Genomic DNA, 20,581 nt, shown 5'->3' with positions numbered 1-20,581 from the left:
CAACACAAATCTAAAGAATATACCGTGTTTCCCCCAAAATAAGACCAGGTCTCATATTAATTCTTGCTCCAAAAGACACATTAGGGCTTATGTTCAGGGTATGTCATTCCGAAAAATCGTGTGAGGGCTTATTTTCCAGTTAGGTCTTATTGTCGGGGAAACACGGTACATGATTAGAAGTATATGTCATTGTGAAAGCATTGGAGGATTCAGTAAGGCACCTACGAGAGAGTGTAAGACTTCAAGAAGGTTTTGGAGAGAGAAGAGCACAGGATGTCAGAAGAAAAGAGCAAAAAGCTGTTCTAAATCTGGTTATTGGCTCACAAATATGCCTGTAGCCACTCTTAAAATATTAAAATTTATATCATTTTTCAGTAAAAGAATAATATATTAAAAATAAGATAGTATTGTATATAGTAATACACTTAACACTAGCATAAACCCAGGCATATGGCGTTCAGACACCTGGGAACTGGGCATTCGGAACCAGTTGTGAAGTGTACAATGACTTTTTGCTTTACAAAGCACATTGTTGTTTTCTGTTGTAGATGTACCTATCTGGAAACATGTTCATGGAACAATTTGCAATGTTGCAATTATTTTTAAAACAAACATCTTTTGGTTGTACAAACCTCCCTCTTTTTGTTTGTAAACAACAAGAACAAGGCCTTTTTCCAGTGAGCTGGATAAAGCCTGGCTCTGGGCTCTGACGTGGATGCTGCTTGTTTTAAGGGTTTCAGGGCAAGTCTCTTCCTCAATGCCTGTGCGGAAACCGGAACCAGGCAGTACTATCCCCAGTCAAAAAACTGAGCGGGGAGATTTTTATTATGATTTTGATTTCTCCACTGCAGTATTGCATGTGTCTAGAACAACAGGTTTTCCCTCAATAACACTTCATCGGTTTTGACTAATGACACAGGTTTTTTTGTTTGTTTTGAATACATCAGAGATTTTAGTGCCTTTAACAATGGACGTGTAGCAATTTTGCCTTATGATAAAAAGCAGAATGGTCTGTTTGTGGTGTTTTAGGACGTTTGCCAGAGGGCTCTTCTTGTCATTGTAATACTTCCTTAGTTGCCTATTTCAAATTCACATGATTTTTAAGGCAAAGGCTAAAAAACATGGATATGAAAGGGTTATAGAGATGAGGTTTGGGGCAGCCTAAATATACTTATCAACCTGTTCATCCTTCTGAGATGTTATTTCTTTCTATATAGAGCTTCCTAAAATCTCAACGGTGCAAGGTCAGGCAAGACTAAAAGAAGATGTAGTTAAAAATCTTACTGGGTTGCTAGTAGTATCTAGTTCTTGAAAATTAAAGCTTCATATCTTTTTTCAAAAGCAGTTACTGATTTACTAAGAATCTTTTTGGCTTAGTAGTTGCAAATTTCAAAAGCTTCTGATTTATTTAATTAATCCTAAGTGTATTTGTCTCTTATCTGTAGAATTTAGCTTAAGGCTACTACTGTTCTTTTTGGTTGGTCGCTGACAATTATAGTGGATGTGTTACTCCTTTTCAGTGTGGGCCTTAACTGAATGAAAATGACCAAACCTCAAACTTACCCACTATGGTTATATAATTTGGCATATCTATTAGGCACTTCCTTCCTCTAAGTTGATTTCATAGCTATGCCAGAGAATTGTATATAATCTTTTTTTTTCCCAGAGTTGGCTATAGTCGACAAATAAACCAATAGCTATATAAAGTTTTCATATCTCAAACCTTCATACACATTTTATTTGCTCTTGAAAAATGTCTTACGTGACCCCCACCTACATACTTTAGTTTCTTCTAATTGAGTGGGTTAGTTTACAACAACAGGAAGAGTTTTTTTTTTTAAATCTTCATATCTGTACTTTCTAAATCATTTAATGTTGAGACAACCAGATGGCTTGGTTCTTATAAAGGTAAAAGGATTTATTTGATAATGCTTTGAAGCTGGCCATTATTGGATTCTCAATGAGAGATCATTAGTGAAAATAAAGGGGGATTTAATAGGTTTACTCTGAGATGTTCTGACCCCAATTTATGAATATTAACAGAGTATTGAAATATGGGGCAATGATTTGAGTAAATAGTATTCAGTGATGAATATGGTCATTGACATGTAGAACTTAGGTTTTTGAATGGCATGTTTTCATTTGCAGCATTCTGATTTCAGTGTGGGAATGAAGTATCCATACTCCCTGGGGTCACTGACCGTGGTGGTTCATTTTATGTCAACTTGGCTGTGTGACAGTGCCCAGTTTGTTTTTCCAATCTCTAGTTGCTCTATAGGTATTTTGCAGCTATGATTAACATTTGTAGTCAGTTGACTTTAAGGAGATGGCCCTTGATAATAATAGAGTTGATGGCCTTAAGAGCGAAAACTGAGGTTTCCCAGAAAAGAATGAATTTTGCCTCAAGGCTGTAACATAAACATTCTGCTTGAGTTTTCAACCTTCCTTACAAATGTTGGTCTTGCCACCCTCCATAGTCACAGCAGCCGTTAATCCTTAAAGTAAATCTCTCTACATATAAAATGTATGTATTTTTCTCCAGAGAAACAGAACCAAAAAGCTATTGGAGAACCCTGACTGATATATTGACTCTCAAAAAGAAAATCAAGGGTTTTTCCCCCAGAACTATGCAAAACATTTTAATTAGTTTTCAAGAGATAAAATGTTTAAAATTAATTGAATCTAATTTTTAAGGTAGAAACAGAGGATATTAAACCTTCATAAATTGAAAAAAATCTTAATTATTGTCAGTTTTAATTTCAGGGAATTTTAGGAAAAAGAATTGGGAACAACAGCAAAGTATCAAAGGGTAGGATTGGGGAGAAGTCTCAATATATTCCAAAGCACATTGTTCTTCACCTGTCCCACTCTTTACTGGCCTAAAGATTTAGGGCTGTCACTCTCCTTACCATGTCCGTAAGGTGATAAACTGAGTCGATGTACTATTCTTCAGTATTGCTTTTCACTGACGAACCTTAACTCTCATCTCTCAAGTCACGTAGTCATAGTGGTTCCATCCATAAAATATTGTGTCATTGAGGGAAAACCTGTAATGTCTTATTCATCTTTATCTCCCCTTCCCTAGAGTTCTTCACATAGTTGGTTTTGATTTTCATTAAGTTGCAGGTAGGTCAGAGAGTGAGGGAAGTCTGTAAGTGGCAGGTGCCGATATTATAGTGTGGCCCTCTTCTAACCAGGGCACCCAGAGAAGCTTCCATTGTTTTTGTTATTTAGCTTTAAGTCTCAAACCTCTGGGGGCATCAGTCTAATGAGTAAAATCATACAACTGCAAAGCTGCCTACAAATGGAGCCATCTGAGGTCTAAGTACTTGCACAGGTTAACAGTGACAACAGGGGAAGGGCTGTCTGAATCTCTCTTGGCCTTTTTCCCTCTGCCTGACTGTTTTCTCTTGGACGTATAGCTGAGGGTTTCCATTTCCATCAGGTTATGGAATCGCAGGATCAGAAGAGACTCTAGAGATCTAAAAATCCAACCTGCACACATGCATTAATGGAACACATCATCCCCGATCAATATGTATGCGTAGCTATCTTCAGTGGTAGCAAGCACTGCTTACTGCGTTCTGCTAACTTCCAGTCAGCAGTCCTAGGGCTTCCGGAACTACAGGCAAAGTAGAAACCTTTCCATATGTTAACCTTTAATTCAGTTATTTTATTCTTCAGAGTCTTGTCTTATTTCCTCCAGAGGAAAATGCCCCTTCTTTCAAATCATCCTCCTGTTCTGTGTGGCCTAGAATCTTGGTAAGTCCTAGGCTTCTCTCTTCTGAACGTGTTCTAATTTATCACCCATTCGAAATATCTAGCTCAGACCCCGTGATCTGAGGACCAGAAAGTACGGAAGGCTCATTCCCCTTATTCAACATCCTGGACGTCTGCTGATACCACCCCCCCACACCCCCCCCCATGATGCTATTAGGATTTTTACTGCCTCATCACGCCGACAAAGTGTAGTGAGCTTACTATCGAAGGACCTCTCTTCCTGTGTCTGCTGAAGCTCTGATAGGTATTCATTTTGAATCTGTACAGTTTCACTTTTTTAATATAAGAAGAGGTGTTCGTATGTACAGCTATTAAATTAATCGTTTTAGCTATTGCCCATTATATCGATCTGTTGAGATCATCTTGGACCTGATACTTGCCATCTCTCTGCTTTGTTTTTTCTACAAATATAAAACCCTTGTTCTCATCTAAATCTTTAATAAACTCATGAGCCACCTTTCCTTTCCAGTGCCCATGTCTCTAGCTTCCCCAGACTGTATTGCAGGAACTTGGTATCCACACTCACCCCCTTGAAATAAGTCTCCCACACTGCCAGAGGGTGCCTGTCAAGATAACAAATGAGCAATTCTTGTATTCCTGCCTTTGCCATCTATCCCCACGGCCGCCACTTGAGATCCCATTTCCCCACCTGGACAAAGCTGTTATGTAACTGGTTTTTCTTAAGTCTCACTCCTTCTCCCTTTCAACCTATCTTATTCCAGCTGCCAGACTGGTCTGTTTGGGTCACATGTTTAGTCATCAGCACCCCTTAATTGCTCCCCTTGCTTTGTTTCATGGGAGAACATTATGATTTGGCTGCTGCCTCTTCTCTGATGTCACTGTCGAAAGCACTTCTTGCATCCTTGACCTGATTTTACCACTTCGAAGCAAGGAAAGAAGCCACCCTTCTTTCCTTCCTTCCTTCCTTCCTTCCTTCCTTCCTTCCTTCCTTCCTTCCTTCCTTCCTTCCTTCCTTCCTTCGTTTCTTCCTCCCTTTTCTTTTTTTTCTGTTTTTTTTCTTTCTTTCTTTCTTTCTTTCTTTCTTTTTTTTTTTCTTTCTTTCTTTTCTTTCTTTCTCTTTCTTATGGTGTGGCTCGAAAATAAAACTAAACACGTAACTGCTCACAGACCAATGATAAATTAGATAACTTTTAGAAACTCATTCCTAGACATCTGCCTGATTCTTCTGTTGAACCCAGTGATTGATTTCTTTGCCTCATTTTAAATCTGTAAAATTGGATTTCCAACCTATTAAGGTAGTAATGAAGCAGGGGACTTTCAGTGCACATTTTAACTTTTGTCAAAGAATTCAGAAGTTCCTGTCATGTACATTAACAATTATCAATGAGAATAATGAACAGGAGGGCCAGAGGCATTCCAATGTATTTACTGAGTTAAAGTTTAATATAACATTTTATAATATTTGCAACTTGGCTAGTGATACCTAATGTTTAGGAAAGGGTTTAAAAGAAAGCTTAGTATTCATACCTTACGTTCAGATAAATGAACCCTCGGGGTTTTAAATTTGTTTATGGTGGAGCAGACATAGGAGAATGGATTCTACTGGTGCTGCAAAGTGTTCCCATGCAGCGAAGATTTGCAAAAATGTTATAAAAGGCACGTAGGAACCTAGTTCTTCCTTGTTGATGGCCCATCACCACTACTATAGTAGTATTTACTGTTTTTCTTACATGCCTGTTAACAAAAGGCGGTAAACTAAAGATCAAAGCAAACCTGCCTTTTCATTTTTCTTTCAAAGGAGCAGTCTTTCTTCGTGCAGTATTTCTTTGTCCAGCAGCCTATTGGAAGCTCTGCATAATGCTGCAAGATGGCAGAGTGTTCTGTTTTTATTGCCCCAGAAGCCATCAGGAAGTGGCACCATTCTAGGAAACTGAGAGAACCCTTAAACTTTCAGAATGGGAATAGAAAACAACCAGCTAGGACCCTTTGTTTGATTCCACGTCAAGCTGCTCTGGCTTTGTCATTTTCAAACCATATGAGGTTTTTTTTAAGTTGCATTAACGTGGATTTCTAAGACTCTTGCCACAAGTAAATTGTAGCTGACCTTGGGGAGAATCAGTAAATATTTAAAAAGGTTACTGAAGTCCAGTAGTTTTGAAGACTTAATCGTCTCCTCTAATGTAGAAATGTGAAAAAACATTTTCGCACTTCTGGGCTCCACAGAAAAGTAACATATATGTATGTATAACTAATTTCCAGTGACTGGTCATTCAATCCAGCAGTAATAATTTGTTTTCAACTACAGTCCTTAATTAGTACTACTCAGGCTCTTTTCCATTTCAGCAATGTTTTCATAAAGCTCACTATGCTTTTAAAAAAGAAAGTCTAGGTCTGCTTCTCACTGGTGAAGCAGAACTCTCTTTGCAAGACGGTGTTCTTGGGATCACTCATGGGCTGTGCTACTTTCCAATTTTATAGCTACAACACGATCTTAGGAAGCCTAACTGTGAACAGAAGCCTGAAGGTGTGTGTGTGTGTGTGTGTGTGTGTGTGTGTATGCATGTGCCTGCGTGTGTTTAGTCATTTACACAACACTGTGACAGCTAGGTCCCCGTCATGCGCTCACTTCCCCTGCAGATGAGCAAGTTTGACGCTGTTTTGTACTCACCCATCTCACAGATTTGAGCTAGGCCAGAGGTGCCTGGCAGCCAGATATGATGGACAGGCATAAATTTATTGTGTATTAAGGGAAGGGCTTGGGGTGGGGTGGGGTGGGAATAGCCTTTGCACAAGAGCCTGTTGTCCTGTTTCATTCATAGTGGTGATGAGTAGTGCAAACATTTTTTTCTCTGTATAAAGAGTCTAGTTGTAAAATCTACCCTTTTGCACTAGGAAGTGTCTCATTTCTCTCAAGTTCGTACAAAGTTTTCATTCATACATCATTTATTTTCACAATTTAAGCAAAACAATTACAAAACCGAATTGACTCTTGGAAGCCTGCATATACCAGTTCCATGGGGCCTGATTTCAGATTCTGTATCTGCAGGTGACATGTAAGGTCAGTTGCACCATATCGAATTAGAAACACTTATTAGTGCTGGGGAACAGTAGAAGAATTCAGAGTGGTATTCCTTTTACTTCTGGAGATATTTACATGTAAGTCCTGACCATTCCCCTTTCCATTTATGCTTTCGTTTTGGGTTAGCGCGTAAAAGAGAAAAGACCCCATGTCTCTATAAGAGTCAAGCCACGGTATTCTGGAATTATATAAGAGTTAATCCCTGTATCCATTAGACTGGGTTTGAGCTTTTAGGAAACTAATCTCAAATGTTTTAAATTAGGTAAAAAAATGTGTACTTTATGGGAAGAAAAAAATCCATCCTTTATTATGATGATTTGATTTGGACTGTTTGCTTCCCCCGTGACTGGCTCACAGCTAGTTGGTGGGGGAGTCAGGATTTACAAGGCTGCGGGACAAAAGCATCTTGGCTTTAGAGCAAGTGGGCCTGGGTTTAATCTTGACTCAGTGACCTAACTAGCCATGTGACTTTAACCTCTGTGAGCCTCAGTTTCCTGATCTGTCAGGCTATTGTAACTAACAAAGATATCATATCTAATGCACAGCTAACATAACCTAGCACATCTAACATAAAGTTGCAAATGTTCCTAGATGATGGGCCATTATCATGGGTTGTATGGTGGTGGCAACTTTTGGCCTCCTTTCATTTCCCCTAATAAATGCTTTTAAGTATAACTATTCTTTTTTTAAAAAAAAAAAACATTTTGGTGATTTTTTTCATTTTTTATTACAAATCTAAATTTTCCATGAGACCTCTCAGGCTAGAGTGTGACAAATCCCAGCTTTGTCGTTGAGGGGTATTCCACTGAAGTTAAAAGGAGGCTGGGCTCATTTCCAATCCTTTGTGTCCCAAAGGGCCTGTGATCTCTCTCCTGGTTCCTTCGTTCTGCTTCTGCTGGATACCTTGAGTGCAGCCACAGACCTCAAGGAAGCCTCCTTCGTAAAATTCGTAATCTTATCTGGACAAGAGTTTGCTTCGCTGTTTTATTTTTCCCGTACAACTTTTGAGGCCATTCTTGAAAGTAATGGAATGGACATCTACAGAAATCATCTGAGTTTCAGTGCCCACGTTGGTTTTAAAAAGCCACTCTTAGGAAGGTTTTCATTTTCCTCCCAGGCCGCCTCATAAATCTTGTCATCTCTCTCTTTTTTTTTATTTGGAAGATAGATGAAAAGATGCCTTTTTCTTTAACTTTACCTCTTTTAGTAATACTTTTGTTAAACTCAGCAGAGATATCAGAAGCTGTTAGCTTTATTTGAGTGAGGAACATTTTTGAATGAAATTTGTAATTTGCTTGAGACATAAATTTTCACTTTCTCTATGGAAAGTGAAGTTTCAACTGTGTGTGTGTGTGCGTGTGTTACCAGTAAAAATACTAACCTGACTCTGGAAGTAGAAGTAAATTTGAAAATGTTTTCATTTCACAAATTTGTATGTGTAGGATGTTGGGCTTATATTTATTGATCCTCTGATTAAAGAAAAATAGGAAATTAAAAAATCATATTTAATTGAGAAAAAAGGGTATACGAAAACAGAGTGAATTATGGAAGTAGATTAACCAATTTGTAGCCACTGTTTATTTCTTAAACAATAAGATCTTGAAAGTTTGAGTCATAGATCTTCCCTTTCCTTCTTTCTCCACATCTTGCCATCTCCATAGAAGCTAGAAAACGGGATCTAGGTTCTAAATTATGTCGGCCAAATATTTGTCATAAGGCGAGCCCTGGACTAGGAAGAAGGAGATCTAAATTTTCATTATAGACCTGCTGCCAACTAACATTTGACCTGCACAAGGAATTTCAATTCATGGGCCTCGGTTCCCTTACATGTGAAAAGACACTCATTGAGAAGCTTTCTCAGACCCATTGAGCTCCAAAAATCTATTTTATTTTATTGTAAATACCATGTTTTCCCGAAAATAAGACCTAGCCAGACTATCAGCTCTAAGGTATCTTTTGGAGCAAAAATTAATATAAGACCTGGTCTTATTTTAATATAAGACCAGGTATAATATAATATAATATAATATAATATAATATAATGTAATATTTAATACCAGGTCTTTTCCTGGAAACATGCTACGTATCTCATGCATTAATGTGATTTTAAGTAAACTCCATATCGGAAATTTCCTGCATTTCTCGAAGCCACAGCTCTAAACACCTGTTAACCTAATTGAATCCCTCAGCCTTTGAAGGGATTTTTTTTTTTAAGCACGTTTTTGCTAACCGTTTAGTACATTTGCAACATTGGGCAGGGCAGCAGGAGTAGATAAAAAAAAAAATAGAGGTATTCCTAGAAGGAGTTGCTAGCTAAACTGGAAACACCTTGAAGATAATGACAGAGCAAAAATGGACTAGTTACAACAAATGTATTATAAAATATAATAAAAGCAGCTGATATTTATTAAGCAGTTCTTACTGCTAGCACGATATTCGTTTAATCCTTGCCCCTAATCCAATAAAGTAAATTATGTCGTCACCTCAGTTTTACAGAGAAAACCTATGCACCAAGAGAAAAGGGAATTGTTCGAAGTTACCCTTCCACGCAGAGGATTTAGAAAGGATGTCTTTCTTGCCTTACCTTCGGGTGCCCTCCTGGATCAGTAGGTTTAACTATTAAGAAAAAGTTAAGAGAACAGTCTGGGTGGGAAAATTACTTTGGATTTTCTCAACAGACTTGAGTTTGATTAAAAGGCAAAAACAAATGTTTTCTTAATTTGGTGGTTAGAATCTTTTAATGTCATTTATTGTAAGTTTAATTTTTTTTTTTCTGACACAGCGTAAATTTTTGGAAGCCTAGAAATGAAGAATTTTAAAATAAGAAAGCTTTTTATTTTAGGAGAAAACAATAATCACATGATTGTGTGCTTTGGAGAAAACAGTCCAAAAAAGGACTCAAATTGGGTCAAGTGTTGAGAATTGCACAGCACTGCTGGTAGTGACTCTTCCAAAGCACTGGGAATTGTGGGGAGGGGGGCAGGGGGGTTGCTGGATATAATCGAGACAGATTTTTGTTTCCCTTTGGAGGATTACAGTGTCTCATTTGTATCTACTTGCCTTGTAGAAGGTGTATCCCAAATTGTGGTCTCTGTGAGAGACCTTCCTCTGCCTGTGCTGGTCCTTGGGACAGGTGTGGCCAAACCTGTGTTCATACAGACTCGGGGTTTGTAAGAATGTTTGGAAGGCTGGGATGTGTTACTCCGAGCAGAGTGAGCTGTGGGGGTACCAGTCATGCCTTCATTCATCCAGGGACTTGCAAATATTGTTACAAGGGAAACCCTGGCCTTCTTGGCTTGCGCGCCTTTCTCCATACTGGGGAGTCTGCTGCTGCTTGTGCAGGCAAAACTCCGTTTCTCCTCCCATCCTGCCGTTCCTGCGGCTAAGAGGAAGAGGGAGCTGCCCAGCTGGCTGCCTCGCCTCACACTGTAACCCTCTGCTGGTGAGTTCCCAGGACCAGCCTCCCGGTAGCCTGCTGCTTCTCGCTTCTCAGCCCCTCTCCGCCCTGCCCGGGAGATGGAGCTGCTCCCAGCCCTCCTTGATTAGGACATGTCAGGGTTGTCAGGGTAACTGCTAACGGCAGTGTATTATATTTTCCCCTCTGCTGTATGCTGAATATTGTGCTGTGCAGTAGCAGGAAGAAGATTGGGAAAAGGTGCTGCAGCAGGAAGAAGCTGGGATCTGAACAGGTTAGGCAGTGGATGGAGGCATCTGAACCTGCGTGCCTTTAAAGTGTGTGTGTGTGTGTGTGTGTGCGCGCGCGCACGTGTGTGTCTAGCCAGCACATGTGCCTGTGGGGAGTAAGTGGGAGGGGGCTTGTAGGGCAGGGGGGGTTGCTGCTAGGTGAGGGGGAACTGCAGGGCCTCAGTTGCCAAGTGGCTGGTAGTATCTGTCAGCTGTCTGCACACTGTTTACCCATAGGGGATCTATTACAAGTGCTCAAATGAACCGGCAGCTTAGAAACTAGCAGCTTCCTGGGAGCTGCAATTACATAAGCATATATTTTTAATATATAACAATAATTGAAAAACAAGTAGCAGCGGTATGCCTGGATCAGCTACAGCTCTCCGACAAGAGAGACTGAAGAAGACCAATGCAAGGCCAATTCCCCTTGGTTTATTCACCATTAATGAGGAAGATGAACAGCAAAAGAATGGAAATTCCAGAAGACCGAAAGGTATGCATTAGCTCTACCCTTTGGTCAGAGCCAGCCCATTTCCCATGCTGCCGATAGCACGTTCTACAAACTGTGTTGGTGGTGCATGCTGTGTGTTGTGGCCGCCTGGCAAACTTTGCTGGTGGTATTTACACACTCTAGGCTGTGTATGCATGAAATGGAGAACAGATTTTGCAGATTTGGGAGGTTTGAGATCAGCTGCCTTTTTGACTTACGCTACTTTCTTGGCCGAGAGAGCTTTAATTTTCACGTGCTCACTAAAGCAGTTACCAAGGACTCTGTCCTCACCAAGAGGAGGAGATATGAGTTACCAAGTTTTAAATGAACATTTCCCCAGCTTCCTTAGGTTCATCAAGTGATTTCTGTTTAATGAGGTGAGTTTCTCCTTGAAACAGATGAGTTCGAGAAAGGGTCCTAAGAGTGCAGCCTTTGCAGGGGCACAGAGGGTCAAGATGGTAGTCCCATTCCTAGTCTGAAATGCCGAGAGCCGGGAGAGGAAAACAAACATGGAGTGCGACTACAGTGGGAAGTGAGACAGGACCATGAGGTTTCATAACTTCTGATGATAACTCTGCTCCTGAACGTCGTAGAGAGGTGGAAAGGTGCTGGGTACAGAAAGGACAGGTTTGCAACTTGTGCTGCTCTCGTAATGGTGAAATGGAGCAGCAGCTTGCCCGGCGTCGCGAGTCCTCATGTATTGCATCATCTTTAGCTTGTGTCTCATACCCGCCCAGGCTACGAACTACCAGGGCTGTAATTATCAAAGACGGCAACATCCTGCATTTTTGAAGAAGGGTATTAAGGCTTGCATTTTAAATTTCCCAGTATCTTCATTCTTGCAAACCCTTCCCAAAAATAAATAAGCTGTTCTCTTAAGTTAATAGGTTATCAGTTTTGTTGTTTCTGGGTGCTGATTAAATTTTAGCTTGCATTCAAATTGTTCTTGGATATCAAATGTTCTTCTTTGTGGTACAGAGCAGTAGCATGGCAAAGTAACAAGCAGATATTTAAGCAATAGTAGCATGAGTGTTTAAATAGAATCCAGTGTCTGACGGCTCTGGCTTTCTTTTTCCTGGGTCCTGAAAGAATTGCAGTTTGCTTTTATTAAATACAGAGGGTGGCAAAAAAATGTATACACATTTTAAGAAAGGAAAAAACTGTATTAAAATTACGATACTCAATATATACCGATAACAAAAGATGAATACAAGTCATGTGTGTATATATATATATTTTTGGCACCCCCAGTATAATTGAAACTGTCTACTTTAAACCCAAAAGTATATATTTTACATCATTTAAAAAAGACTGTATATTGAGAAGTTTTAATAAGTAGACTCTTAGTACTGTAGTTGATTTTTACTTTACTATCAGACGTAGCTTCTGTTTGAGGACCAGACGACCTCAGGAGTCTAATGATGCTATAAATCGAAGGTGACTTAGCTGATTCTTTCATTTGCGCAGGAATTAGACAGTTGAACCAGAGTGTGCTCTTGATGAAAATGCAGTACTTTAAATTGTTAGCAGCAAATCATTTGCCCTCTTGGCAAGAGGAATATTCACTTTCAAGTCTAGCTCTGTCCATCAATAGAACAATAATGGACCTGTTTTACGTATGCACTGTCCAGTATGAAAACCACTAGCCACATGTGGCTAGGAGCACTTGAAATATGACGACTACAACTGAGAAAGTGATTTTTAAATTTTAATTCATTTTAGTTAATTGAACCTTAACTAGCCACATGTGGCTGGTGGCTACCTTATTGGACAACACGGTTCTAGTCTATAGAGCTGGGACTTCCGAATTTGCATCCCCCCCCAATTTGTCCATCCTTAATTGCTTCCTGGTGCCAGATATGGTCGGGTCCTGAAATGAGTGTGCCTATTAAAAAGGGCTTCATGGAGCAGACAGCCTCTTCCCTGCAAAGCAGCACAGTAACGTGGATTTAGAGGCAATTTCATTTTTCTTTTTCCACTAAAATGTTATTGCTTGCTCTGAATAGGATTCTTACCAGTCACTAGTTGCCTATACTATCTTTTGCAACTTTTAATGGACTTCTGTTTTCTAAATTATTATTTTCAAATCATTATATTATAGAAAGGTAATACACAGGTTATCTTTCATGAGTGACTAGTCAGATAAGCAATCAGAAACGTTGTTTTTATCTTTTCTGCCCGCTCCATGGTCTAATCAGCCAACCATGTCCAAACCTGGTTTTCATGCTTACAATGTTTGTTCTGTCATAACTAGGAATAAAGAAGCTTGCTATCTAAATTCAGTAAGCTAAATGCTTCTGTTCAGGATTACCCTGGGTTAACGACAAGTTACCTCTTTCCAGGTACTGCCCTGTGGGGTAACCATCAAAATGAACTCATAGGAAGGAACATGTTGATTACGATCTGGATTCCCATTGGTGGCTTCAGAATTACCTGGTGGGGTGGGTGGGGTGGGGTGGGGTGGGGTCGGGTGGGGTGAGGTGAGACAGTAGTTTGGGTAGCTCAGAAACTGGACCAATTCTTGAAAGAGGGATTGCTCTCCCATGTAATGAATAGGAATGTAAATGTTTTACGTGCCTTGCTGTTACTGACATGTGACATTTAGAGAGTAATTGGGAGTGAGCAGAGGCTTATACTTTTGCTCTTACATTTCAGAACCCAAGCCTCAGTGTAATGCTGACCTTAGGACTTAGGAGAGATTGTTTAGGGATTGCAGTGACTAAATACCCTTGGATATGTTTCAAGACAAACCTGCCTTATGGTGAATTTTGCTGAGCACAGTGTGATTATTAAATAATAAAGCATTTTTTTCCCTAAACCAACATTTGTTAAATGCTCCATCTTTGCACATTACTCTGCTGGGGCATTGTGGAAGTGATGCAAAGATAACTGATGTGGGTTCTGCCCTCAGAAATGTTTAACTGTCTAGTGGAAGAAGACAAGTATGTACAAATAATACAAGAATATAAATGAAATGAGGGGAAGGGCTGGTAATATGATGAAATGATCTATGCACACATCCATGCCGTTCTCTAGACTGTAAGCTTCTTAAGGGCCAGGACCACTTCTCTTTATAAGTACTAAGTACTTTGCAGAGTGCATGGAACATTATTGAACAGAGGTAAACTTAACATTCAAATACAATTTTCATAGGCTCTGAAGGTATTTCTAACATAGGAATTCTAAGAAATGTTGATACCATTAGATTTGTCCTCCTACGATAACTACTTTGAAGGAGACAGGACTCCATTGGGATGTGTCTGCTACATTACTCATATTACTCTCTACCACACTGCATTTATCTAATTGTATATCAGGGATTCTGCTATGTTCTGTTGTTTTCCATTATACTATTCATCATTTTTGGTGGAAAGATGAACATATATGTTTATACAGTGGTATTGACTACTTTGTTAATATCTAAGTTAATGCCTTCTGTCCCTTTTGTTAGCTAATTGTAGGTTAGATCGTAAAGAAATAAAATTTCTCCTTGAGATCGGGATACAGTAGTTCTGAGAAACTGTGTTCTCCTCCCTCACCCTCTCCCTCCCTTTTTGTTAAAATGTGTATTTACAGAGTCTTCAGTGACTTTTCTTTTTTTGACTTATCCACTGTAAAGGGAGAATTTCTGCCAGTTAAGGTTTCCAAATGAAATATAATCTATCATTTCACCAGTTATATTCCTCTTGGATAGGTGATGATCTAGCAACTGAAATGTCCTCTTTGTAAATCGTGACTCTTTTTCTTTTCAAAGAGGAGTGTTATGTCAAGAAGTGTGAATGCCACTCTAGAATCATTCTCACACTTTTCAGTGTTTCTTTTCCTCTTTTGTTCTGTAAGACTTGGTCTGTTGTCTGTTCCCAATGTCCTTGTTTGTGCCATTTTGGGACTAGGCAAAAGGTTTTAGCAGTAGAACTTTATATCTGGTGAAGCAAGAGTGTACTTTAGAAAAATACTATCAAAGATCCTTGTTATGAGGAGGAAATCTCAAAGTCAAACTGATTGGTGTAATTTCTATTTGCTAGAGAGACCATAAATATAATGTTTTATTCAAAGCTTTATATAAAAATGATGAGAATGGGGATGTCAGGAATAAGGCTGACGACATCTAATGTGTGGCTTGTACTCGCTAGATTTTTAAGTACCTAGTGAGTGAGTGTAACTGTCTCCCAGACATTCTGTATTAGTAGAAGGAGAAATTGCCATATGTACTACAATGTACAAAGGGAACATTATTTAACCTGTACACAACCAATTTTTTTTGTGTAGTGAGGTACCATATATATATATATATATATATATATATATATATATATATATATATATAGTGGAATTTGCTTGCTGTATAAAACTAAAAGACTTAAAAATCGTGTTCCTGTTTTAAGAGCTATAATTGACGGAGCTAAAATAGCTGACTGCTCCAACCATAGGAACCAGACACAAGGTTTTGGTGAGAAATCTCCCAGCTGATAAATCTTGGGCATTATTTATTGGAAGGTTAAATTGAGTATCCATTTCCACTAACATCAGCATATCTCCAGGAACAACTTTAAATTTAATTTCTTGTTACCAAAGATTTTCCAGGTGACCTGCAGACACCTTGACATTGTTTTTAGCAGAAACTGATACCTTCACAGCAACAAAGGTCATTTTATTGAGAGAGTCCATCTTAATTCTCATATCTTCTAGGTGTTTAGAAAAAGCCCAGTTTATGTTGGCCCCCCCTACATGTTAGGTTTATGTTCTAGATTTTCCAAAAAGATAAGACATACCCCCATTATATTAATATCTCAGCTCCAGATACAAAGGCCCAAAGTGCATCACAAATGGACATAAAACATTGTGTTTGAAACACTTCCCAGAGCCCCACCGAATATTTTTGCTGACTATAAAATGTCAAGTTCTGTTTTTAGGCTATCTGCCCAGTGACGATTTTGTTAACTGAGAGAATTCTAATAGATTTTGTCTAGATTCCAAAGAATTTTCTGTGCCAGGTCCAGTGTGGAATGTCAAATGAGAAAGGAGCTTAGGAGTATAGACCAAGGAAAATTACTTTCACAGTTTTGATCTTGCATGTATATGGTTCTTGGGTCTAGATTCTTCCTTAAATTAAAGATGCAGGCCTAATAAAGTAGTACCAGGATATTCGGTGGATTCAGTGGAATGTGTCATCCTAAAACCATCATTGGGAACAACAGTGTGGGGGCTGGGGTCACCTCTGGACTCTTCATAGGGTATCTTTCAAGATCAGGAATCAAGTGCATTTGTCAAGGAGTGACATTATTTGGGGGTAGAGGGGTGGAATCTCTGTCAGCCCCTTTTAAAACCTTCCCAAACAAGATAGCACAAAATCGAAGTAAAAATGCAACTTGAAAAGAAGTTTTCCCCCTTACAAGCAAATTGTTGCCTCTGGTCCCCTATACTATAGAACCATAGACATTCAGGAACGTCAGTTTACTGGTGGGAAATGTTTGACTAGGTGGAGTAGCAGTGAGTGGCCACAGTCCAAGTTTGCCACGTTTGTTAGAAATTCAGACTAAGTTTGGGGTGAGAGACTACATAATGTGGCAGAAAAAGCACTGCATGTGGAAATAGGCAAGTGACTGTTATTTAAACTTTCCAAGCCTCAGGTTTCTCAGCTGTAATATGAGATTAATAAAATCATGTTCACAGGTGGTGGTGAGAGTTAGAGATAATATATAAGCACTTAGCACACTCTCTGGAAAATAATTGGGGCTCATTAAATGATAGTTATAAAAATGGTAATTTGTAATCAGATGTCCCACATTTTCTGGTAACTTTTTCCAACATGTTCTCTTTGTTCCAGCCCCTTAATCAGTCTGTTTATTATAGCGATATTTGCCCTGGTCTAATCTCCCACCTTTTGCCTTAACTTGCTTATGAATGAAAATTTCCAGGAGGGCTGCCTCTAGTCTGAGGCCTTTTTAGTCCTTTCCCCACAATAGGCATGTGTGACTGGATCCTTGTCCTGTGTTTATTCACATGGATCAGATGTACTAGATGGCAGGTAGATTACTCATCACAACACCCTGTAATTTCGTCCCGTGAAGCAAGGGAAATACATTACATTATGTCAGATCACCTCACTTACTTGTTATTTCAAATACGATTAAGGTGCCTTTTATTCCTGGGGATTAATGGAGAACGTCTGGCCATGTTCCTCTGCTGTCCTGGAAACCCATCAAAAGGATTTTTTTTTTTTCCCCTTAAATTTTGTACTTTTTGAGGTTTAGGGTTTTTTTGTTTTGTTTCTCTCTCTCTCGCTCTCTCGCTCTCTTCTCTGTCCCTCTCTCCTTCTCTCCCTCTCTCTTCCCCTCCATCTCTTCATCCCTCCTTCTGTGTGTGTGTGTGTGTGTGTGTGTGTGTGTGTACTGTTTAATGGAAATGTCCAGGGCTTGGAGGTACAGGTTATAGGCACTCACATTTGGGGCTGCCAGTTTATTGGGGCCATTTTTCTTTTCTCATGCTATTTTTAGCACCAAGACTTCTTGTTTTAAACCATCTTTTTCTCTATGGTATTTCTTTCACTAGTCAGTCGGCAGTGAGTGCAATGAGCGTTTGGACACAGCACCATATGGATGCCGCTGCTGTGTAATGTGGTTGCTGGTGGGTCTTTGTATCTTGAGACCGAGCTCGTCCCTCTACCTGGTGTGTACTTTGGCTTCTTTTCCTCTCTCGGCTTCACTATACTTGGTCAGCTTCTACTTGTCCTTCCATTTAAATGTAATTTCCTTAAGAGTGTCCCCAGATCAGGCTAAGTCCCGTGTTCTAGGTTCTCAAAATAAGATCATGTACTTGTCTTTTCTTGCTCCAACCAAATTGTAGATGAAGTGTTTATTTCAGCGGTTGTTTAGTGTCTGTCTGCCCGATGAGACTAAACTCTGAAAGGGTGGTGTGGCTGTTGCACTCACACTGTGTCCCTAGCACCTAATATAGGGCCTAGTACATAGTTGAGGCTCCCGAAATATTTGTTACCTGACCAATTAGAAATGACACACTGGCACTGCCAGCCAGAGAAAATGAGGGAGCACAGCTGCCCAGGACTTGGAACATCCCAGGGTCCAGGGCTTTGGTCTGAATATGGCAAAGGCCTGTAAATATCAGGTCAGTCATCACCCTGCCTGGTGATAGGACAGTGACTTTTGTATTAAAGAGCTTTGTCCACTATCCTTCATGCAGAGATGACCTGTTGTTAGTTTTCTGTGAGGATGTTATGTCTGGGAGAGTCTGCAGATTCTCAGTGACTTACTTGGACCAAATTCCAGTGCCAAACCATTCCAGAAGCACCTTCTAAGCACCTGCTGGAGCTCATTATGAAATGTTCATTTTGAGTTTGTGGCATACACTCACTACGGCCATGTTTGAAGTATTATAAGCATTTACCTCCCTTTTGAACAATTGAAAATAACTATCAGGACTATAAACCGTAAGTTGTAAGCCAGAGGCAATTTACACAGGAAACAAATCCTCATTGATCTCAACTCTCCCAGAGCTCAGAGGAGTCTGTCTCCCACCCCCGCCTGCTCCTCCGTGGATCAGGAAACATCTTGGAGAGAGAACCGGAGCTGCTGTGAACTCAGCAGCCCCGTGTATTCCTCGTCACGTTCCCTCCGGTCCCGCACCCGTTCCAGTGCATCTCATTAAGTCACCCTCAGAAATTTCCTTTCAGGCCTCTCTTTTATAGTACCATCTCTGCATCAGCCTTTTTTTCAAGGCCCAGAAAAACAGGTTCTTTGTAGGTGAACAGTTCCTGGTGCAAACCTTTCAGTCAGCAGTGTGTAAAGATGCAAAGTAGCACCTGAGACTAGGATTCAGCACCTCAGCTCTCTGGGTTTTCCCCCTCGTCTCGCTTCAGGAACCACGTTATCTTCTTACAAGTTTGTTATGTCTGGTAACTTCTGGTATTCTTCTATGACACTACAGTATAAATCCTTTTCCTAATTCTTACTCGGTGGTGTTTATTATCCTATAGCTTCCCCTTACTCATCTAGCTATTTAGAATACTATTACATTAGCATGCGTTATGAATGGAACTCCAAACTGGCCACTTGGGTCAACACTTGCAATCCTCAATCAACTTTACAACACTTTCTCATAATCCAGTGACTTCAAAATCATCTTCACTCCACTGCCGCAAGTTGCAGCGACCTTGACATTTCCTTTGATGCTACGTGGCCTTCAACTCTGTTTAGCCAGCCAGCCAGCAGTGTAGGTCTCTGTTAGGACTTGTTATCACTGTTACCAAACCAAAGTGTGTGCCCGACGCTTCAAAAGGCCAAGACTTACAACGTCAGGGCTTGGAGTAAGGAAAGGTTTATTGATCGAGAAGGCACCTACCGACAAGATTGGAGATCTAGTGGTGCCTCCAGTCCATCTTGCTCGCTGGACCAGGCAATGGTTTTTAGGGGTTAGGGGGATCAGGTATGCAAAAGTGCTGCTAAAAGAAGTATCCATTTCCTCCCGTGTGGCCCTGAGACTTAGAGTCCTTAATTGGAGGACATTGCAACTTGGCCATTTATGGTAAAAGGGTGTCAACACCAGATCTTCCTGGGCAGTGGACCCTTGGCTTCTGAAAGGGTTCTGATGTTCAAGTTCTTGTTATGTCCTGCTCCTTTGCTTCTGCAGGAGGTGGGAGGCGGGGAATAAGACTTTGGTTCCAGGTACAGCTGGAGGCAAAAGTTCTCTGCTCTGCACATGCCGGAGCTGCATGACTCATGGTCTTGATCTGTTATCTCTGAAAAGCAACTCAGTATCTCATTAAATAGGATGGGACTATTTTGAGCTGTTTCTGTGGTTACAACTCCACATATAATATCAGGAACTCAGAAATCCCCTACGCATACACAAACTTCAGATTCAGCCAACATTGATTTTTGTGTCCACCCCAGGTTGACAGTGTTCTAAGTATTACCAGATAGGTGAACTTATCCTCCTGTTTGTACCATGGCTTCATCCCTTCCAAGCCCTTCACCCTCTGCACGACCCCTCGGCTGTGGAACCCTCTGTGTTCTCATAGTTATTAGTACCCTTCCAGCTCGCTTGTCCTTTTGACAAGCCTGGAACTCAGGGTGACCATTTCAGCAATGTACTTGGAATGATGCCTGGGCCTTCCTTGTAGGCTCTGAGTATCCCTGCATAGCCTTTTCTTTCTTCTTTAGGGCTGCTGAGTGTTGTTGTGAGAATGCTTGGATCTGTTCTATTTTCTTGTTCTCCTGCCATCAGATGAGCCCTTACGGCTGCTGACCAGTTGTTTTTAGTCAAATCACATTGCATCTAGTATTTACCCCGTCTCATCCATTCTGCCTCACTCTTAGCTTCTAATTTTTTCTGCTACTTTGCTGTGACTATTGAGGATGTAGTAAATGAGCTTCTAGTCATAATTTACTCTCTTGAATAGAGGGAGAAAATAAGTAGGAAGATATATATAGCCTGTATTTTTCTAAGTAAAACTCAGCGACAGGAAAGAGAAGAATGAGGGGCTTCGTTTTCATTTGATGTGATTTTGAAGGAGGAAGAGGGTAAGATTTAAAATGATTGTTGGCCACCAACATTGGATTTAACTAAAT

At 40.1% G+C, this 20,581-nt stretch overlaps 1 protein-coding gene across 8 annotated transcripts in view; it reads left to right on the top strand.

The window, feature by feature from the left end:
• The window catches only part of MAP7 (microtubule associated protein 7), a 153,552-nt gene that overhangs the window by 8,878 nt on the left and 124,093 nt on the right, over window positions 1-20,581 (top strand). For 3 of the 8 annotated variants that reach the window (XM_033103499.1, XM_033103498.1, XM_033103496.1), the window contains exon 1: window positions 10,623-10,997. The exons of 1 other annotated variant lie outside the window; for it this stretch is intronic. In XM_033103499.1, the coding sequence (XP_032959390.1) occupies window positions 10,865-10,997 (133 nt within the window). In that variant the 5' untranslated portion in view covers window positions 10,623-10,864. Of the gene's footprint in view, window positions 1-10,253; window positions 10,510-10,622; window positions 10,998-20,581 lie in introns of those variants that run through there. 4 more of the 8 variants (XM_033103497.1, XM_033103503.1, XM_033103501.1 and 1 more) reach the window with 4 other exon arrangements.

The sequence above is a fragment of the Rhinolophus ferrumequinum genome, chromosome 3 (assembly GCF_004115265.2).
Source record: "Rhinolophus ferrumequinum isolate MPI-CBG mRhiFer1 chromosome 3, mRhiFer1_v1.p, whole genome shotgun sequence".
In the NCBI taxonomy this organism is placed as follows: domain Eukaryota; kingdom Metazoa; phylum Chordata; class Mammalia; order Chiroptera; family Rhinolophidae; genus Rhinolophus; species Rhinolophus ferrumequinum.
This window is presented reverse-complemented; position numbering and strand designations above follow the sequence as displayed.